At 44.3% G+C, this 18926-nt stretch overlaps 1 protein-coding gene across 2 annotated transcripts in view; it reads right to left on the bottom strand.

Annotated features, from left to right (window-relative positions):
* Positions 1–18926, bottom strand: part of PCP4 (Purkinje cell protein 4) — a 66020-nt gene that overhangs the window by 30372 nt on the left and 16722 nt on the right. The window contains exon 2 of one of the 2 annotated variants that reach the window (XM_054248943.2): positions 1299–1415. In XM_054248943.2, the coding sequence (XP_054104918.1) occupies positions 1299–1353 (55 nt within the window). In that variant the 5' untranslated portion in view covers positions 1354–1415. The remainder of the gene's footprint in view (positions 1–1298; positions 1416–18926) is intronic. The other variant, XM_002761434.6, reaches the window with a different exon arrangement.

The raw sequence follows: 18926 nt of genomic DNA, 5'->3' as shown, positions 1-18926 counted from the left end.
ACGCCCTATGCTCCCCTACAGCGGACAGTGGGTCCTTCCTCATATAGGCAGCTGCAATGTTGCTCCTCCATTTTAAGCCCCATCCTGTGCTCCCTCCTCTGCTTTCTGTCTTCCTTGCCAGTACCCACCACACCCACCCCAACTCACACAGGAGACAGGAAAAGCTCTGGGCAGCAAAGGAGGAGCCATCAGCCTCATGGAAAACCTTGTTTCCTTCTTCTCCCAGCCACATAGCTCCAATTAGACATTGTGGAGCACCCACCTCTCTACTTACTGATATGACAACCCCACCAGCCAGGGGACGCTGAACTCACCCTGCCCTCCAGGACAGCCCTAAATGGGTAGGCATGTTGGCAGGCTGTAGACACAGAGCAGCATTCTTATGTTAGAGCCTTGCTCAGCTCAGACTCACCACAGAAGTTCCAAAGGGGTATTCAGGCCCCAGGGAATTACGACAGCTAGTATTTGGGATTGGCATTACCCACAGTTTGATTGGTAGACACTAGCATGTTTCATCCAGTTGGAAGGAAGAGTCATTTTCCATAAAAGGAGAGCTCATTTTGAGTTACCAGAAAGACGGAACACCCAGATTCTCACTTCGCCAGAACTATACCGTGGCCCTACGTGCATACCACTGGGTATTCATTATTATGCTTGTTCTTACGTTAACCGCTAAAGTTAGGGACCTGGGGTTCCAACTGGCTCTATTTCCTACAGGATCCATGGACTTCCCATTTCTAGCTACATCTCACTCACCCAAATGCCAAGCCTCAGTTTCCTGATCTGTAAAAATATGATGATCATTCCTACAATGTAGGGTCATGGTTGAAACGGGCCCATGGAGAGGCGGGATGCAATGTGTCTGTCACTGCTATCATTCTTATTTGCCAGTGAATCCCCGCAGTGACACTGACTCAGCACCTTCCGTTGGACTGGCACTGCGTTCTGTGTGCTCCGGAGGGCTGACACAAGTTTTAAAACATCGTTTCAGAAGTTGAGTACTTCACAGTTTTCAAATCACTTATCTCATTTGATCTCATTTTATCCTCACAACAACTCGGATGATTCTCACCCACCCTAATGAAGAAAGCAGAGAACTATATTTGCATTGTAATTATCATGTTGCCCAAAATGGGAGCCCTCGGATGGGAGGGAAACTTCTTATGATGGCATTCAGCTAGCTCAGTTTTCCTTGTAAGACCAGACCTCAGTGCTCACTGTGAATTGCTAAAATCCACTGTACGCTGACGCACAGACACATATAGTAAGCTGATTGGGATGGAAAGCATGGTCCGCACCTGCTGCGTACCCAGGGCTGCAGATGGCAAAAGAGAAAGAAGTTGGACTCTTCATGTCCTCTTACCATTTTCACCAGATGTCTTTTCTTTTCCATTGGTTGCCCCAGCACCTTGTCGCTAAAGGCATAAAAAGAAAAGAAAAAAGAAATTGTTATCAGATATACTCAGGATTACTTCTGTCTCTTTTATCATTGCAAACATTACATTATATCAAATTCTGTTACTTTAGCTCAGTTGGCTAAAGCATGGTGCTAGTGAGACTAGGAATGGATCCACCAAGCAAGGATGTACTGAAGATGCGCAGACAGACCCCCTCATCCACATCCACTGCTCTAGGAGTGCAGTTCACCAGTAACAAGAGAAACCAGGAGGGAGATCAAGGATAACTTGACTGAAAATATGAAGGTAACAGCCAAGGGTCTGTATCAGCTACAAGATCGGCATTGTCACTTTTGTTAATGATGGTCATGAGGCTGCTGTATTTTCATTCCAGTCACCATGTCCAATGTCTTCTTTTAAATAAATTTTAATCAGCTAAGAAACGCTTATGTTTCCTCCTACTTGTAAACTATGTTTTTCTGCCATTGTTTATGCCTGTCCTGTGCATTTTCATTTTACCAGGCTAACTAGAAGCATGAAGTCTTTTAAGGTTAGACTTAACTCTTCGGGCAAGAGTCTCTGCGTGTGAGGTCTGGGGAGCTATGTGAAATGCACCACATGTATAAACAGAGGGGTGTTTCCTCAAAGCTTAATATGATTCTAGCTGATGGACAGAGGAACATTTTGTCAATCTCATTTTTTGGTTGTTATCAAAAAATATGCTTTGAGTTGAAAGGGACTGAAAAGCTTATAAAGTCTCTAACTTTCAGGTGAAGAAAATGAGGAGGCAGGGAGCATGACTTGCACAGATCATGCAGTTAATGAGTGGTAGAGTCAACACTGGAGCCTGGACTTCCTTGCCCTCAGGAATTGCTACTGTCTGAACAGCGAGCACTGAACAAGGGGAAAAACTACCATAGGTGACTAAAGGATAAGGGTACCCTCAAAATGCATATTTGGGTCAGGTCTTCAGCCTAAAAACAATTTCATTAAAATAACAATTAGTTCCCCTTGGCATTCAACATTGTCGTGAGAAATTCTCAGGTCATTCATTAACCCTTAATTAATGGTAAATGGATCATCTGGGAAACTTTTACTTTCAGAGTCTGAGAATTATAAATTAATAGGGTAAATAATCAAGACTGATATTAACAAAGCAAACCATCCTCACGTATGCTTGTTGCCTTAAGCAGATAATAATCCAAGAAAAAAGCAAAGCAAAGCTTCCCATTTATTATGAATACCATTCGCCCTCTCTCTGAGTCAATGTGAAATGATTTAAACCAGGTAAACTATTTCTTAAATATAGTAGATCTGCGAGTCAAAATGCCTGCCTCCTTTTGTCTGTCCTTATGTTGATGCCTCCTCTTTTTAAGCACATGGCTGGTACGTTTGCTGCACTGGGTGGAAATCTGACTACTATTGAGTTGGACCAAATCTGAGATGCAACAGCCACCTCAGGTGATTAAACTCTGGCATTCGAATCCAGTATCTTTCCCTGTGTAATTCATAGATGGCTCACATAAAAGAAAAATGCACAGTATAAAAGAACGGTGTTTCAGAGTAGAATAAAGCCAAATTGAATGGAAGGCAAGTGCAAAATAGGGGCACACTCAACCCCACTGTCTTTAAATGCCTTAAACATGGATGCCTTTCAAATGTCATGAATAACATGTTCCATAAAAGATCACTTTTTAGAAACCAGAGGAGAACGAAAATGAAATGTGCACAGAGAAGAAAAGGAGTCATTTTTTTCGGGATTTCTAAGACAAGGTTTTTTGTGTGTGTCAGGTTGTATTTAATGGAGGCACAATGAAGCTGATTTATGTCGTAGGAGAAGGTGTCTCGCATCATAAAATGATCCCAACAAAAAAGAACTTGTTATTGAAAGTATCTCCTTTCAAAATTCTTTGAGATCTTTTGATATTTTCAATGGAGGCCTGAGGGCAAGGGGGAATTCTCCAAGAGCTACCCTGTTCCCAGGACCTGGTCTTTACAATGCCAGGCAGGTGCAGCTTCACTGAACTTACAGTGGAGAGAGTATGCCAGGCTGGGTGTCAGGTAATCGTGGCTCATGCTGCTGGGGCCAAGCTTCAAGGGCCCTCAAGTATCATCAACTCATTGAGTTCTGACAGCATCCCTGATGGATCAGATGCCCTCAGTGTCCTCATCAGCCTTACTTTACCAATTATATCCTGAGGCACAGAGAGGAACTTGCTCAAGTTCACACCACGGGGAAGAGGCAGAGCCAGAATTCAGCCCCCGAGATGCTGGCTCTGGAGCTCTCTCCCTTTTAGCGACTGTACATAAGCATCTCTCAATACTGTGTGCAGCCCCTGTCAGCAGGTGGGGAGTTAGGAGGCAGGGAGACTTGAGTTTGAAAGTGAATGTGACTTCATTAGCACCACAGGCTGGAGTTTTGAGAAGAGTTGGCTTATAGGAAGAAGCAGAGTCAAACAACAGCCAAGGGCTCAATTTCAGAAATGCTATCAGATCTTTGTTAATGTTTAAATAACATAAGCACCCAGAGCTAGGCTCTAGTAAAATAAAGAGCAGATGGATGGATGGACGGGTAGATGAATGGACAAGTAGATAAATGGGTGGGTGGGTGGGTGGATGGATGGATGGATGGATGGATGGATGGATGGATGGATAGATGAATGGACAAGTGGATATATGGGTGGGTGGGTGGGTGGATGGATGGATGGATGGGTAGATGAATGGACAAGTGGATAAATAGGTGGATGGGTGGGTGGATGGATGGATGGATGGATGGATGGATGGATGGATGGATAGATGAATGGACAAGTGGATAAATGGGTGGGTGGGTGGGTGGATGGATGGATGAATGGGTAGATGAATGGACAAGTGGATAAATGGGTGGGTGGGTGGGTGGGTGGATGAATGGATGGATGGATGGATGGGTAGATGAATGGACAAGTGGATAAATGGGTGGGTGGGTGGGTGGATGGATGGATGGATAGATGGATGGGTAGATGAATGGACAAGTGGATAAATGGGTGGGTGGGTGGGTGGATGGATGGATGGACGGATGGATGAATGGACAAGTGGATAAATGGGTGGATGGATGGATGGATGGATGGACAAGTGGATAAATGGGTGGGTGGGTGGATGGATGGATAGATGGATAGATGGATGGGTAGATGAATGGACAAGTGGATAAATGGGTGGGTGGGTGGGTGGATGGATGGATGGACGGATGGATGAATGGACAAGTGGATAAATGGGTGGATGGATGGATGGATGGATGGACAAGTGGATAAATGGGTGGGTGGGTGGATGGATGGATAGATGGATGGATGGATGGGTAGATGAATGGATAAGTGGATAAATGGGTGGGTGGATGGATGGATGGATGGATGGATGGATGGATGGATGGATAGATGAATGGACAAGTGGATAAATGGGTGGATGGGTGGGTGGATGGATGGATGAATGGACAAGTGGATAAATGGGTGGGTGGGTGGGTGGATGGATGATGGATGGGTAGATGAATGGACAAGTGGATAAATGGGTGGGTGGATGGATGGATGGATGGATGGATGGATGAATGGACAAGTGGATAAATGGGTGGGTGGGTCGGTGGATGGATGGATGGATGGATGGGTAGATGAATGGACAAGTGGATAAATGGGTGGATGGATGGATGGAAGGATGGATGGATGGATGGATGGATGGGCAAATGAATGAGTAGATAAATGGGCAGATGGTTGAGTAGATGGGTGGATGACCAAATGAACAGACAGGTGAAGTCAGGTCCTTTACTAAGCAACCACTAAGGAAAAGATTCTTTTTCATGAGGCGATAGAGGTTAACATCCTGGGAAAGAGGCGTCCTTTTCTCTCCAACCCACTCTGATCCCCAAATAGGAGAAAACATAATCTCTTCTCTCTGTTCTAAATCAGCTCCAACTACAAGTTCATCATCCTAAGAACATATGCTGCCCACTGAACAGAAGTAGTCTTAGTTCAAAAGTGTCATTTATTATCATTGAACTAATAAATATAATCAAGTGTTCAAGAGAAAGGGAACAATAAATTGGCTTCAGAGCAAACCCTGATATGAGATTCTGGAGGTCTGAGCTCTTCTTAGGAATTTCAGAAATGCTTTAACAGCATTATCAATACCATCACTGCTTCATTTAGTGGAGATATCAGTATAATGTAGTACGTTAGGGTATGCAGAAGGCAGGACGCGTTCTCCCTAACCAAATATGCACAGCTGCTATGACCACTTTAATGCTGGAGTAGAAAACATGCTATTGGAATCACCTAGAGAACTAAGCACTAGAGTATTTGAGAACTTCATGAATGTGGCATTCCGACATCTGAAGAATTTGTCAGCATATATCTTCTTTGATGTTTTCCGAGAGATCTAGAGAGTGAGTCAGTTATGCCTGCTAAGAACATCAGGGGTTGACACGTGGGATTTTGCTTATCGTTTCTTCTGGGGAAGGAGATGGTAGTAGAGGAAAAAGTCACCATCAACTTCAACCACAGCAAAAGCAGAGCCATTAGATCTCCTAATAATTTCACTCCCAGAAGAATGAATGGATGGATGAATGGATGAATGGATGGATGGATGGATGGATGGATGGATGGGTAGATGAATGGACAAGTGGATAAATGGGTGGATGGGTGGGTGGGTGGATGGATGGATGGATGGATGGATGGATGGATGGATGGATGGATGGACAAGTGGATAAATGGGTGGGTGGGTGGATAGATGGATGGATGGATAGATGAATGGACAAGTGGATAAATGGGTAGATGGGTGGGTGGATGGATGGATGGACAAATGGATAAATGGGTGGGTGGGTGGATGGTCTTGCAGGTCGCCATGAGTCTTGCAGACTATATCACAATACTCAACTCAGATTTTCTCATTCTTCTCCTGATCATCTCCAGCCTGACACCCACCCTAAAGACGTCTCTTTCATAAAATGCTCCTGTGTCAAACCCTCCTCAACATCTTGTCCGCATGCAGACATGGCATCTTCCTGAATGCTCACCCAAGAGTCTAGAAGAACAGTCCCTTCTTCTCTTCAACTGCCTGAAGTCAGCATCCCTGGTGCTCAAGCCAGCTCTGTGTCTAACCATATCAGGGACATTGGCCCTCCTTCTTTAAACATGTTAGAGCAATGTCCCTATTGTTATCCTAGAGACCTCCACAAAAGACAGGTGGCCCTCTGTGGGACAGTGTATTCCACTCAGATTGACCTTCATGATCACAAATAGTAACACCACTTGCTCGTTCAAACACAAAACACCTCTTCCTCACAATGGCGTCCTTCAATATTGTCCTTATTTCACCATTGCCACTTACTTATTTGTGTATATTGTTTATATATATATTGCTGTATGTGTGTGTGTGTGTGTGTGTGTGTGTGTGTGTATTTCACCATGCTATATACCCATCTAAGCCTCAATACAATTATTCAAAATCACAGACTTCATCCTAGGCCCTGCACCAGGCAGGCAGTACATGTACTGGGACTCTGCGGAGGAGTCACATGAGGACCCAGGGAGGCAGGTGAGATGCTATGGGTTCTTAAACACATGCCGGGCAACTCACATGGCCTCCGAAAGCAAGGTTTCCCTTGTTGGCAGTGTTCATAAATAAAAGTAGAGCATTGCAGAACTTAATAAAACCCCAATTAAAGGGAACCCAAATAACAAATGGGTATATGAAGATCCTTGTGCCTCTTTAAAAGTTTCCTCTGATAATCTCATACATGCCCAATATCCATAAAAAGGCAGGAGAGGTGTTTAACGGTGTAATTTTTGAAGCACATTTTTCTGACAGTCCTGTTGCACCAAGGTCTGCAGGAAAGTAGTGAAGGATATACATATATATATATATATATATATATATATATATATATCTTAGTCTGGCTTTCCCAGAAAACAGAGTATGAGGCAGATGCTTGCCATGCTACGGCTTTATTAAAGAGGTCAGTGCCAGAAGTGAAAGAGAGAGGTCGAGAAGGTGGGAAGTGCAGAGGGAGCTGCTGCAAGGAGTCTTCATCAGACTGGCCATTGAGAGGTATCACCAAATGCTGATCCTCCCAGCCTCGGAGGGTAACCATCCTTCTCCTTCCTATGTCCACAAGTTCAATTGTTTCGGTTTTTAGACCCAACAAGTAAGAAAGAATATGCAATGTTTATCTTTCTGTACGAGGCTTATTTCACTCAACGTAATAATCTCCAGTTCCATCCATGTTGTTGCAAATGACAAGATCTCATTCTTTTTATGGCTGAATAGGGGAGGTGGGGGTGGTTAATTCATACAAAAAGTAGTTGAAGAATAAATAAGACCTAATATTTGATAGCACCACAGGGTGACTATAATCAATAACAACTTAACTGCACGTTTTTAAACAATTTAAAGAGTGTAATTGAATTGTCTGTAACTCAAAGGATACATGCTTGAGAGGAAGGATACCCCATTCTTCATGATGTGTTTATGTCTCATCTCATGCCTGTATCAAAATGCTCATGTACCCTATAAATACATACACCTACTATGGACCCACAAAAATTTAAAAAAGGTCTTAAAACACAAAACATTAAATGCTGATCTGGCCATGTGGCGCCAAGAGCTGTGTGAACTATATCTGAAGACAGAACCTCTAGGGAGAAGGCTAACGAGTTACCCACAGCCGCCGTCTCTCTCTGATCCGTGGTGCTCCACAGAGCACCACTTTCCGATGCATCTGGACCTTGCAAGGTCTTGCAACTGGCATCTGCCTGGGTTGGTGAGGAAGCCCCAAGGCAAGGGGTAGAAGTGGAGGTGGAGGTGATTGATGTGGGCAGGAGATGACATGCTGCTACTGTGCACCTGCCTGAAGTCTGCAGAGCCCACGCTGAGCCAGCCACCCACGCGGGTCCTCCACGAAGGCCTGAAGTGACACATGACAGGTGTCTGACTCAGCACATAGACGTGGCTGGGTGGCTTTTTTCCCACTAACTTGCAAAACCACAGACAATCCCTCCATATTCAATACCCTGCTGGTTGGATGGACCACACCAAGTTCCAGGTGAATAGCTGGCCTTGGAACCATTTCTCTCTGTACTTCGAGCTTAGAATGGACATAAAGATATGTCTGACCATGTCTATGCTACAGTTAGGAGCTGTGCAACATCATTAATACCTAGGTCTTCAGTTCGGGGCTTGAATAGAAAATGTGCTGGCATCCTGAACGTCGCTAACAGTCCCACAAACCATTTCCTTTGAAAACAAAAAACTCGATTACTTCTCTGTCTACTATTCTTCCTTGTGAAATCTATTGCTAAATCACAGTGTTCTTGAAATAGCCACCACTTGGTAAGGCAAGCAAGGCATTCCTCTTGGGCACGAAATTTAAGAGGACTCCAAGAAACTCAGCAATCAAAATAAATCATACGTTAATGTAACATTTTTTTAAATAAAAAAGTACTGCAAAAAGTCATGATGAACAAAATATTAAAATTTTGGCTGAGCACAGTGGCTCACACCTGTGGGTGGGTGGGCGAATCACCTGAGGTCAGGAGTTTGAGACCAGCAGGTGGGTGGGCGGATCACCTGAGGTCGGGAATTTGAGACCAGCAGGTGGGTGGGCGGATCACCTGAGGTCAGGAATTTGAGACCAGCAGGTGGGTGGGCGGATCACCTGAGGTCAGGAATTTGAGACCAGCAGGTGGGTGGGCAGATCACCTGAGGTCAGGAATTTGAGACCAGTCTGGTCAAAATGATGAAACCCCGTCTCTACTAAAAATACAAAAAATTAGCCAGGTGCAGTGGCTGGCACCTGTAATCCCAGTGACTCTGGAGGTTGAGGCAGAATCGCTTGAACCTTGGAGGCGGAGGTTGCAGTGAGCCAAGATTGTGCTATTGCACTCCAGTCTGGCTAACAAGAGTGAAACTGTTTCAAAATAAATATTTTAATATTTAATGTTAAACTATTTAATACTTAATATTTTAATATTAAATATGGATCACCTGGGGTCAGGAGTTTGAGAACAGCCTGGCCAAAATGAAGAAACCCCGTCTCTACTAAAAATACAAAAAATTAGCCAGGCATAGTGGCTGGGATCACACCTGTAATCCCAGCTACTCTGGAGGCTGAGGCAGGAGAATCACTTAAACTTTGGAGGCAGAGGTTGCAGTGAGCCAAGGTTGTGCCATTGCACTCCAGCCTGGGCAACAAGAGAGAGACTGTCTGAAAATAAATAAACAAATATTAAAACTTTAAATAGACAGGACTGGAATTACAGATATTTCCTTCTGCCTGGGGCTTCAGTGTGGCTCAACCCAGCACTAGTCACCATGTTTCCCTGAAGTGAGGAAAAGAGTGGAGAAACTAGGTCATTCCCAGCTTTCAGAAAATTATTCTAATATAGTCATTGAAACCTTTTCACTCCATCATGTGCCATGCCTGGGTCTGAAGGACTCCTGTCCTTGTTTTGAGAGTATTTATGATATGACTTCCATATTTTGTTGTCCCTACCCATAAAATCCATGTGCCATTTATATGTCAGTAAGAAGCCAACTCACCAAAACCTGTGTCATTATTCGTCATAACCCAGAACACAGGATGGATCCTGCCTATGTGGGAAACCATTCACCCCCGTTCAGTTTGTTCCATCTTAGGGGTAAAATACAAGTTCACATTAAAAGACACTTAACTTTCATTCCAGAGGGTGAAGAATATGAAATGCGAAATGAATTTCAGCTGGTTGAATATGGGGTCCAAATTGCTGTCTAATATTTTTTTCTGAATTTATGCCTCTACCATTTAAGTGGCTAAATTTATATTCGCTCGAAGAACTTGTTTTGATATTTAATTTGGTGAGATATGGTTCGACTGGGGGGTCATCACTTTTGAAGACCCCTAAGGGTTAGGGAACAAGGAGGCTTCTGAAGCCATCAGGGCCTGGGACATTCCCAAATTTCTCAGGGTGCCATACACCCCACCCTTTCTTTCCCAACTCCCCAGCAGACTTGCCTATGTGGCCACCAACTACTGGAAAGAGCTTTCTACATGAATTTGGCTTTGGCAACACTAGAAAGAAGAAGAGAGGTCCTTATGCAGGGAGGTCCACAGGGGACAATGAAAAACTGGGCCCACAGAGGCCCTTGGCTCATAGAGGCATTCTTCTCAGCCCCATTATCAAGCCACACAGGGATGGAAGTAACATGGGCTCCTCCTAGTCCTCCTGTCAGCCGCTCGCAGCTGCCGCGCAGGAAAACTTCTCTAATTAAAGGACTGCCGTGCCTCCCCAGGCTAAGAAGTAAAGATTATTCTTTAAAGTGAATCATGCAGAGTAGGTACATTTATCAATGTGCAAAGCCGTCAGCAGTCAAAGTCACGGGTACAGGGTCAGACAGGTACCCAGACTCAGCCAGGGGAGGGGACCCATTCCCAGACTATTTGTTTTGCCTTTACTGAGCCAGGCCCTGGACTGGGTCTGAGGGTCCCGAGCAGAAGGGACCCACCGCTCCCACTTTGGTGGCTCACAGCCTGGAGGGCCAGGCAGAGAATAAAGCAACCATCTCAGTGTGCAGGGGAGGAGCTGAGACCCAAGAATGATTGACGTCAGGGACAGTGCGGGAGTCCCCTAACTCACAATGCTGTCTGGTCTTGAGGGAGGTGTACCAGCCACGGACTGTCCCCGCCAGCTGCGTATCACGGGAGAAATTCCTCATTGAAGTCTCAGTTCCCTCTCTGCCTAACAAAAATGACAATGCATGACTCCTACTGGCCATATCTAAAAGACCTGGACCCAGCAGCTCTCCCCTCCTGTCCATCAAGGACAGTGTTCCACAAGAGCCACTGTTGAATGATATGAAATGGGTAGTTTCTCTCTATGAAGAGAGAGGAAGGATTTGTTCCAAAATCCTCTTTAGAATTCTGCCCCCTGTTCCCAACATCTGACCTCTGCTGTCCCATGTTTAAAAGGAGCTGCTGAGATTCTGCAAAGGAAGGAAAGTGAATCTATCTTGTTCTCATGGTGGCTTGAATGCTCTTGTTAGCAAGTGCCACTTAACACTGTCTATCCCCCGGTGATGTTACTTTTCTCCACAGCGCTGGCTTCTCTTTGTGCTGTAGCATCCTGATATCAACACTTCTAATGGTTTCAGGGTTTTTCATCTTCCCTGGAATGGCAGCATCTCAACAAGCAGGTCTTTAGATGTGTCATAAATAAGGGGGAAAACACAGATCTGCGTATCTTTGGCATATATTGCAGACGGGGAGCTTGGAGCTTCAGATATTGCATATTCCTCACACAATCAACGCCCCACACGGGAGAGATGCAAAAGGCAGGACTGCCCCCAGTGACCCCTTTCTAAGGGTTTCCTGTCTGCTTTCTCTGAATCATCATGTTTATAAAGAAACAAAAAGGCCTGTTACTATGGTATTATATTTAATGTCATCTTGACAAAGTGTAATCAGGCTCTCAGATGATCAGTCTTTAAATGAACAGAGGAGCAAAGCCACAGAGATTGCACAGTGAAATGGCATCAACAGCCCCGCAGGTTGGCAGGTAGCTGATGACTGCTTGGGGCCACCTCGATCATTAGGCAAATGGATTCTCAGGAACATCAAAGGCGTATCATTAAAGGCACCTTCGAAATCAAAGTTGCTGTATTTGTCTGAAGAGCAGAAGAGACTTTTATGCCTACATTTAGTGGTAGAGACAGAAAAGATTTCAATTCTTGCCAGTGATATTTTTAAGTCGTCTGTAATTCTGCTAAGAACATTCCAAAAATTGAGCATTAATTTAATCCCTAAAGGTGTAGAAATTAATGTCAAAAGAAAACTTCAGCTAGAAGGTTTAAAAAAAAAAAAAAAGCTGGTTAAAAAAAGTGATGAGATCTTCGATGACAAATGCATTAACCTTTCTAATTCTTCCCCTTTTCTTTCACTCTCCCCTCTGGAAGACCCAAAGACTGAAATTCTGCCTCAAATACTATGTGCTCTTCCTAGCACTTTTTATCCTGACCTTTATGGTAAGAGAATTAATTAGCATCACTGCAGTTTACGCAAACCATTTATAAAAGTACCATCATTTTCAGGTATCCATGATTTATTTTACTGGAATGAATTTTACGATTTTTTTCACAGTCACATTTTTAAAATTAGCATTTTCTACTCTAAAAAATCATTTTTGTGCCAATTTTCATGTAGAAGAACACTGTTTTCTATTTGCAAAAATAGGATCTGGCCATTATGAAATTTTTGGAACATAGATGCACAAGGAAAAAAGCTACCTACAACTCAACTCATCAGAGTTCATCCATGTTAATACTTCAGAATATTTTCTTTCAATCTTCTTAAAAATGGACATATATAAATATATTCTGTTTTATAAAACCAACCACATGCCATATACATCATTTCGTAAAGGTATATGTTACAACTTAAACAATGGTTGCTATGTAATGACTTTCCTGATTTCACAGTGAAATGTCCAGCTCACACTATGGAGTTCACGTGGAATTCCCCCTGACTTTTCAAATCTTACATATTTCATACCTGCCAATAAAGCCACTTGTTTATTCAGTATGGCTCAACAAAGATTCATGGTGGCAACCTGTGTGTTGCTGTCAGTTTCCTGAAAATTAATATGCTAGAAGGTTCTGAATGGTCCTTGAAGATGGGCAGGGCTACTACAACTTTTGCAGTGTGGTGGGCTGAATGAATTGAGACTTCCCCCACAATTCACATGAGAAAGTCCTAAACCCCAGTACCTCACAGTGTCAACCTATTGGAAGATAATATCTTTGCAATCAAGTTAAGAAGGGCTCATTGGAAGGGGCTATAATCGAATACGACAGTGCCCTTATTAAAAGGGACAATCTGAACACCGACATGCAGAGGGAAGACAGTGCAGACACACAGGGAGAAGATGGAATCTATAAGGGAAGGAGAGGGGCCTGGAGCAGACCCTCCCCTCACCGTGCTCAAAAGGAACCAACTCAGCAGACATCATGATTGTAAACTTCTGGTCTCCAGAACTGTGAGAATACACTTCTGTTGTTTATTGCCCACAGACTAATTAGTACATGCAGACAGAAACATAGGAAAGGGCAGACTCACGCACAAGGGCTGATAGAACAACGCTCAGAAAAGAAAGCTGGGCATAGGCCTGGCTCTGCAGATCCTGAGGCCTGCCCTGGCATCCTGTCCCAGGGGAGGGAGAGGGCACCCAGCTTTGGGGGAAGCCAAGGGCCCAGGGAGGACGTCTCCTTCAGCGTAGCTTGGGTGTGTGCCCTCTGTAGGGAGTGGGTGGGCTGCATTCTCTCCTGAACCAGAAACCACATGGAGGTAGGACACTGTCCCTAGGTTAGAAAGACATATGTCTTCTCTAAACCACATGCCCAGATCTGTTTCTCCAGCCCCAAGCCAGAAGTTTCCCCAGCTGCCAGTGTGATGTCCTTCTCAGCTGCCTTGTGAGGGCAGCGCCTAGCAGGGGGACAAGCTGTGGTCGGAGCAGAGGGAGGGAGCTGGGAGCTCCACTAGGCCTCAGGCTCCTGGCTTCTTAGCAAAGAACGCCTCCCATGGTGTTGGCTCCCCTGGGATTACGTGGTTGAATAGCCTCCTGGAGCGGGAGCTGGTGTCACTTGCTGAGTGTCACTTTGAGAAGGAGCAGGACAGAAACCCATTTAAAGGCTCTGACTGAGGCTGCTGTTCAGAATCGAAAGCGTTTCCACTCATTGAATGCCCTCCCTGAGGGCGCAGACCCTGCCCTAATTTACAAGGACAGGAACATGGGTCACTCTGGGGTTATTTTGTTACTTTTCTATCCTTCAGGTGTTCATTATAAAGTAACATTTAGAAACTGTTGCACTATGTGATTTAATTTACTTTAAAGCCGATAAGACCATGCTATTCTCAAAACGGTGCAAATACCTTGCATGGTAATCCGGCTTATTTTTATTTAAGGTGTGCTGGTGAAGAATGAGGGCTCTGGGGCCAAGAGTAGAAAGAAGGGACTGACTATCGGCACACAAAGGAAATTTCCAGGTGATAGAATAGTGTCTCTCTCTCTCTCTCTCTCTCTCTCTCTCTCTCTCTCTCTCTCTCTCTCTCTCTCTCTCTTTTCCTTTTCCTTTAGACAGAGTCTCGCTCTGTCACCTAGCCTGGAGTGCAGTGGCACAATCTTGGCTCACTGCAGTCTCTGCCTTCTGAGTTCAAGCGGTTGTCCTGCCTCAGCCTCCTGAGTAGCTGGGATTACAGGCACGCACCACCATGCCCGTTCACTATATTGGCCAGGCTGATATCGGACACCTGACCTCAGGTGATCCGCCTGCCTCAGCTTTCCAAAGTGATGGGATTACAGGTATGAGCCGCCACACCCAGACAGAATAGTCTATATCTCAATTATAAGACTGCATATGTGTCAAAACTCATCGAGCATACAACTAAAAGGGGTAGATTTTACTACATGCAAATTACACATTAATAAACTTAATCTCAAAAATAAGTGTGCTGGAATCCAAGTTTCCAGGTTATCCCAGCCCTGGCCCCTAGCAGCTGTGTGGCCCAGTTCAGGTCACTTAACTTCTCTGAGCCTCAGTGTCTGTTTTTATTAAATAAGAATAACAATATACCCACCTCATTCACATGTAAGAATTAAATCAGGGGAAAATGTTCATATTGCATGGATCTGGTTGCTAAGAAAAATCAGACAACAAAATAATGGTAAAAAAAACAGGCCTTAAAAAAGAGATTTCTCCTTTTTCCATTGTATTCAACTTGCAATATAATAAAGGTAATGAAAAACGTATACTGAGCTCACAGTTGGAAGACCAGGAGTAAATATGGCTGAATTACCACAAATAAATGATTCTACTCCTCAAAGCCTTGGTTTCTTTATCTGACCAGTTTCTTTTCATGGTGAATTAACATAACATATGTACCTCACATGAATGTTAAGAGACTTCAAACAAAGAATATTTCGTGATCATTTTTTCTCACTGAGGATGCGGGCTTTACCTATGTTATTAAGTCGTTAATTTCAGCTGAAGTTTCCTGGACCTCTGATTCTGACAGATACATTTTGTGTGTTCCACACAAATCACACCTCCCATTTTTTCTAGAAAGGGAAGATACAGGAGGAGGGTATGCTGATGACAAAGAAATGTGGATGGAATAATATTTCTTAATGTGGTCTTCGCATAATGAGAACGCAGTGGCCTTGTTACAAGGTTTGTGCATCCGGCCACCAATCAGCAGCCTCTCCTGAAGCCAGAATTTGGATCAAAGGGCACAGGAATCAACAAACAAGCACCTCCATTTATCCCAGCTACAGCCACATTCACCTGCCTGCCCTCCCCCCTCAACAAGCCACCCTTGAAAGCCCCATGAATTTGTCGCATGCTAGGATAATGCATAAACATGGGTGTTTACCACCTTCTGCCTCTGAACTGTGCCCAAAGAAATGCTTCTCCATCCACCACACTTCTCTTACTGCATCCTGAATCTGTGTTGAATCCTTAGATTAGTCTCAGAATAAAGACTGCTGGTGGCTAAGCCAAATGCTAGCCAGGGCAGCGGCTGTGATTAGAAAAAAAATAACAGTGAGCTCTCAAACAAAGGCAGAGACCCAAGTGTTTATTTACAAGGTTATATTCTCACAGTGTATGCAGAAGGTGCCAGATTGAAGCAGGACAGAGAAGAATAGATGACATTCCATTTCTCTCCCCATCCCTAGAAGTTATGGCTGACCAGCCAGATGCAAGAGTAACGGAGGGTGGAAAATTGTCAATAAAAGATCAATGTAACGACAGAAACTGAACTGCGCCTGTAACTCACCCATTTAAGGGTGGTCTTTCTTACACAGATGATTAGGGGAAAAATCAACAGGCAGGGCCAGTCTTCTAGAACTAACTGAAACTGATGATGTAATCATTTCAAGAACACCAGGGACACCTGCCTGTCCCTCTGAGGATGATGTGGTTCTTCTAGCAATTTTATACCTCAAAGGCTAGGCAAGCTGATGTGAGTTCCAAAACCCCACATGTAGTCTTCCTGGATTACAGAAACTGGCCACAGAGAAAGAGGCATCTTTTCTTTGCTTTCAGCAGTAATGCCAGCTTACCATTCCCCCCGTCCTCCCCAATACAGCTGGTAAAACACCATGCCAGGTGTGTGCAGATAAAACCCAAAGAATGACCAAAGACCACAGCATGAAATGTCCCAGTAGCTGGGAGACTCTTGCCCTGCCAGTCCCTCAGCAGCCATCCATCCTGAATGATCTCTCACCACGGCCACACCGGCTCTGCCACGGTTGAGCCAAGCATAATCTGCTGCATTCAGCATCCTCATTAAGTGAACAAAAGTGTGTGAGAAAGAAAGGACACAGGCCAAACCCATTGCTACAAAGAGAAGCCCATATTTAGAGCTGAGTAAAGAGATTACACCTCCAAGTTTGGCAAAGACGTTTCTCTTCCTTTGCGCTAGACCCAAGGCTCTGTCTGCAAATGCAAGCAGCTATGCTTTTCACGGTAACAACAGCTAAACACTTTCATGGAAACAAGCCTACTATGAGATGGATACTACCTTTATCCTGACTTTACAGAGATAAAACTTGAGACACAGAGAGGTTTAGAAATATGCCCAAGCGTGTGACAGCTATGTGAGGGGGTCAAATCGAATTTGAGTCTGGGCAGATCGACTTGGTAGTCTGAGCACTTGCCATTTAATCTTTCCTGTCTAGCTGGGGATACGCTGGCTTGGAAGATGGAAAACCTGACTTGGATGACCCCTTTCTGCCATTGACAATGCAGACACATCATGCTTCACTCAGTGCTTCTGGTTGCAGAGGTGGGATCATGTTTTCTGCCCTTCCCCCCCCCCTTTTTATTGCATTTTAAGTTTTGGGGTACATGTGCAGGACATGCAAGATAGTTGCATAGGTACACACATGGTAGTGTGATTTTCTCTCTTCCTCCCCTTCACCCACATCTGGCATTTCTTCCCCTGCTATCCCTCCCCAGCTCCACCCCCGGCTGCTGTCCCTCCCCTATTTTCCCCAATAGACCCCAGTGTGCAGTGCTCCCCTCCCTGTGTCCATGTGTTCTCACTGTTCATCACCCGCCTATGAGTGAGAACATGCGGTATTTCATTTTCTGTTCTTGTTGTCAGTTTGCTGAGAATGATGTTCTCCAGATTCACCCATGTCCCTACAATGGACTTAATCATAAGACCTGGCACCATAAAAACCCTAGAAGAAAACCTAGGCAAAACCATTCAGGACGTAGGAGGAGGCCCTTTCTTATTTTAAAGCAGCATTGTGGAAATGTATATGACATCACACAAGACTCTGCGTTTGAATATATGTGGGCCATCTTAGGAAAAAGGACAAATGCATTTCACAAGATTGTCAGAGAACTCTATAACGCATCACTCAGGGACGTGAGTCCGCTGCGATGTCAAAACTGCAGATGTGTTTCATGCATCTGTGAGGACGGGACCCTGGGACCATGAAAACAGCTCTTGTTTCATAATTCACTCTGTCCAGGTCTCAATGCGTTTAACTGGCTTCCTAGACCCCCATGCAAAACCTCTTCCTAAGTAGGCTAATGCAACTGTTTTGCAATGACTTCTTGTGATGAAATCCAGATGTGTAGTTTATTTGGCAATGTGTGCTGCTAAATATGCCTCTCCAACAGTGAGTGTCCCAAGCTTCAGAAGCTGGAGCCTTTCTTTTTTGGTATAATAGCAAACAAACAGCCAGGTTTTTCCCCCCAACATTCAACTAAAACAAAAATAGCTTCAGAAAACAGTAGAAGCCTGAGGTTTATACTTTTGGAAGAATGGGAATGTTTTGTCCTAAATCAGCTGTCACAGTCCAGGAAGTGAATTGAGACTCAGATGAGAAGGCAGGTAGAAGTCACATGGGCCATTGGCTCAGCTGCTCCCTGCAGAAGTAAAAATTCTACCCTCCCCATGTAAAAATGCACACACAATCACCACTACCAACAACCAACTCATTCCAACAGCCAGGCCTCCTTCATAATAGATATTTGTCCCATATTTTGTTTCAAATTCCTCTGAAATCCAGAAAGATTTAATTGACTGGAAAATAAACCCAATTCCAATTTAGTTACACATTGTCTTCCAGGGACAAGGCACTTACAAATGGCCAGCGCTCACGCCACCAAATTACTTCCTATCTGCACATATTGATCCTGGCATTACTAGTAGACCTCTTTATTTCCGAAGCCCAGTGTGTAAAAATGTTTCTTTAATTGAAAAAGCCTAGTACATCTGCACTCTGTGTCCCTCCGGACATACTCAAGAAGAGGAAGTGAGGACGAAAGACTTGATAGAAAAAGACTCGGGACAAGACTGACCAGTGGCTGCTTCATCCGCATAACACTCCAACGCTCATAAAGATAGTTGGAATCCGAATTTGAGGACAATTTACACATGGAGTTCAGCATTTATGTGGCCTTTAAAAATACACACACTCACACACACACACCGCACACACAAACACACACCACACACACATGCAC

Source organism: Callithrix jacchus, chromosome 21 (genome assembly GCF_049354715.1).
Source record: "Callithrix jacchus isolate 240 chromosome 21, calJac240_pri, whole genome shotgun sequence".
Taxonomy (NCBI): Eukaryota; Metazoa; Chordata; class Mammalia; order Primates; family Cebidae; genus Callithrix; species Callithrix jacchus.
This window is presented reverse-complemented; position numbering and strand designations above follow the sequence as displayed.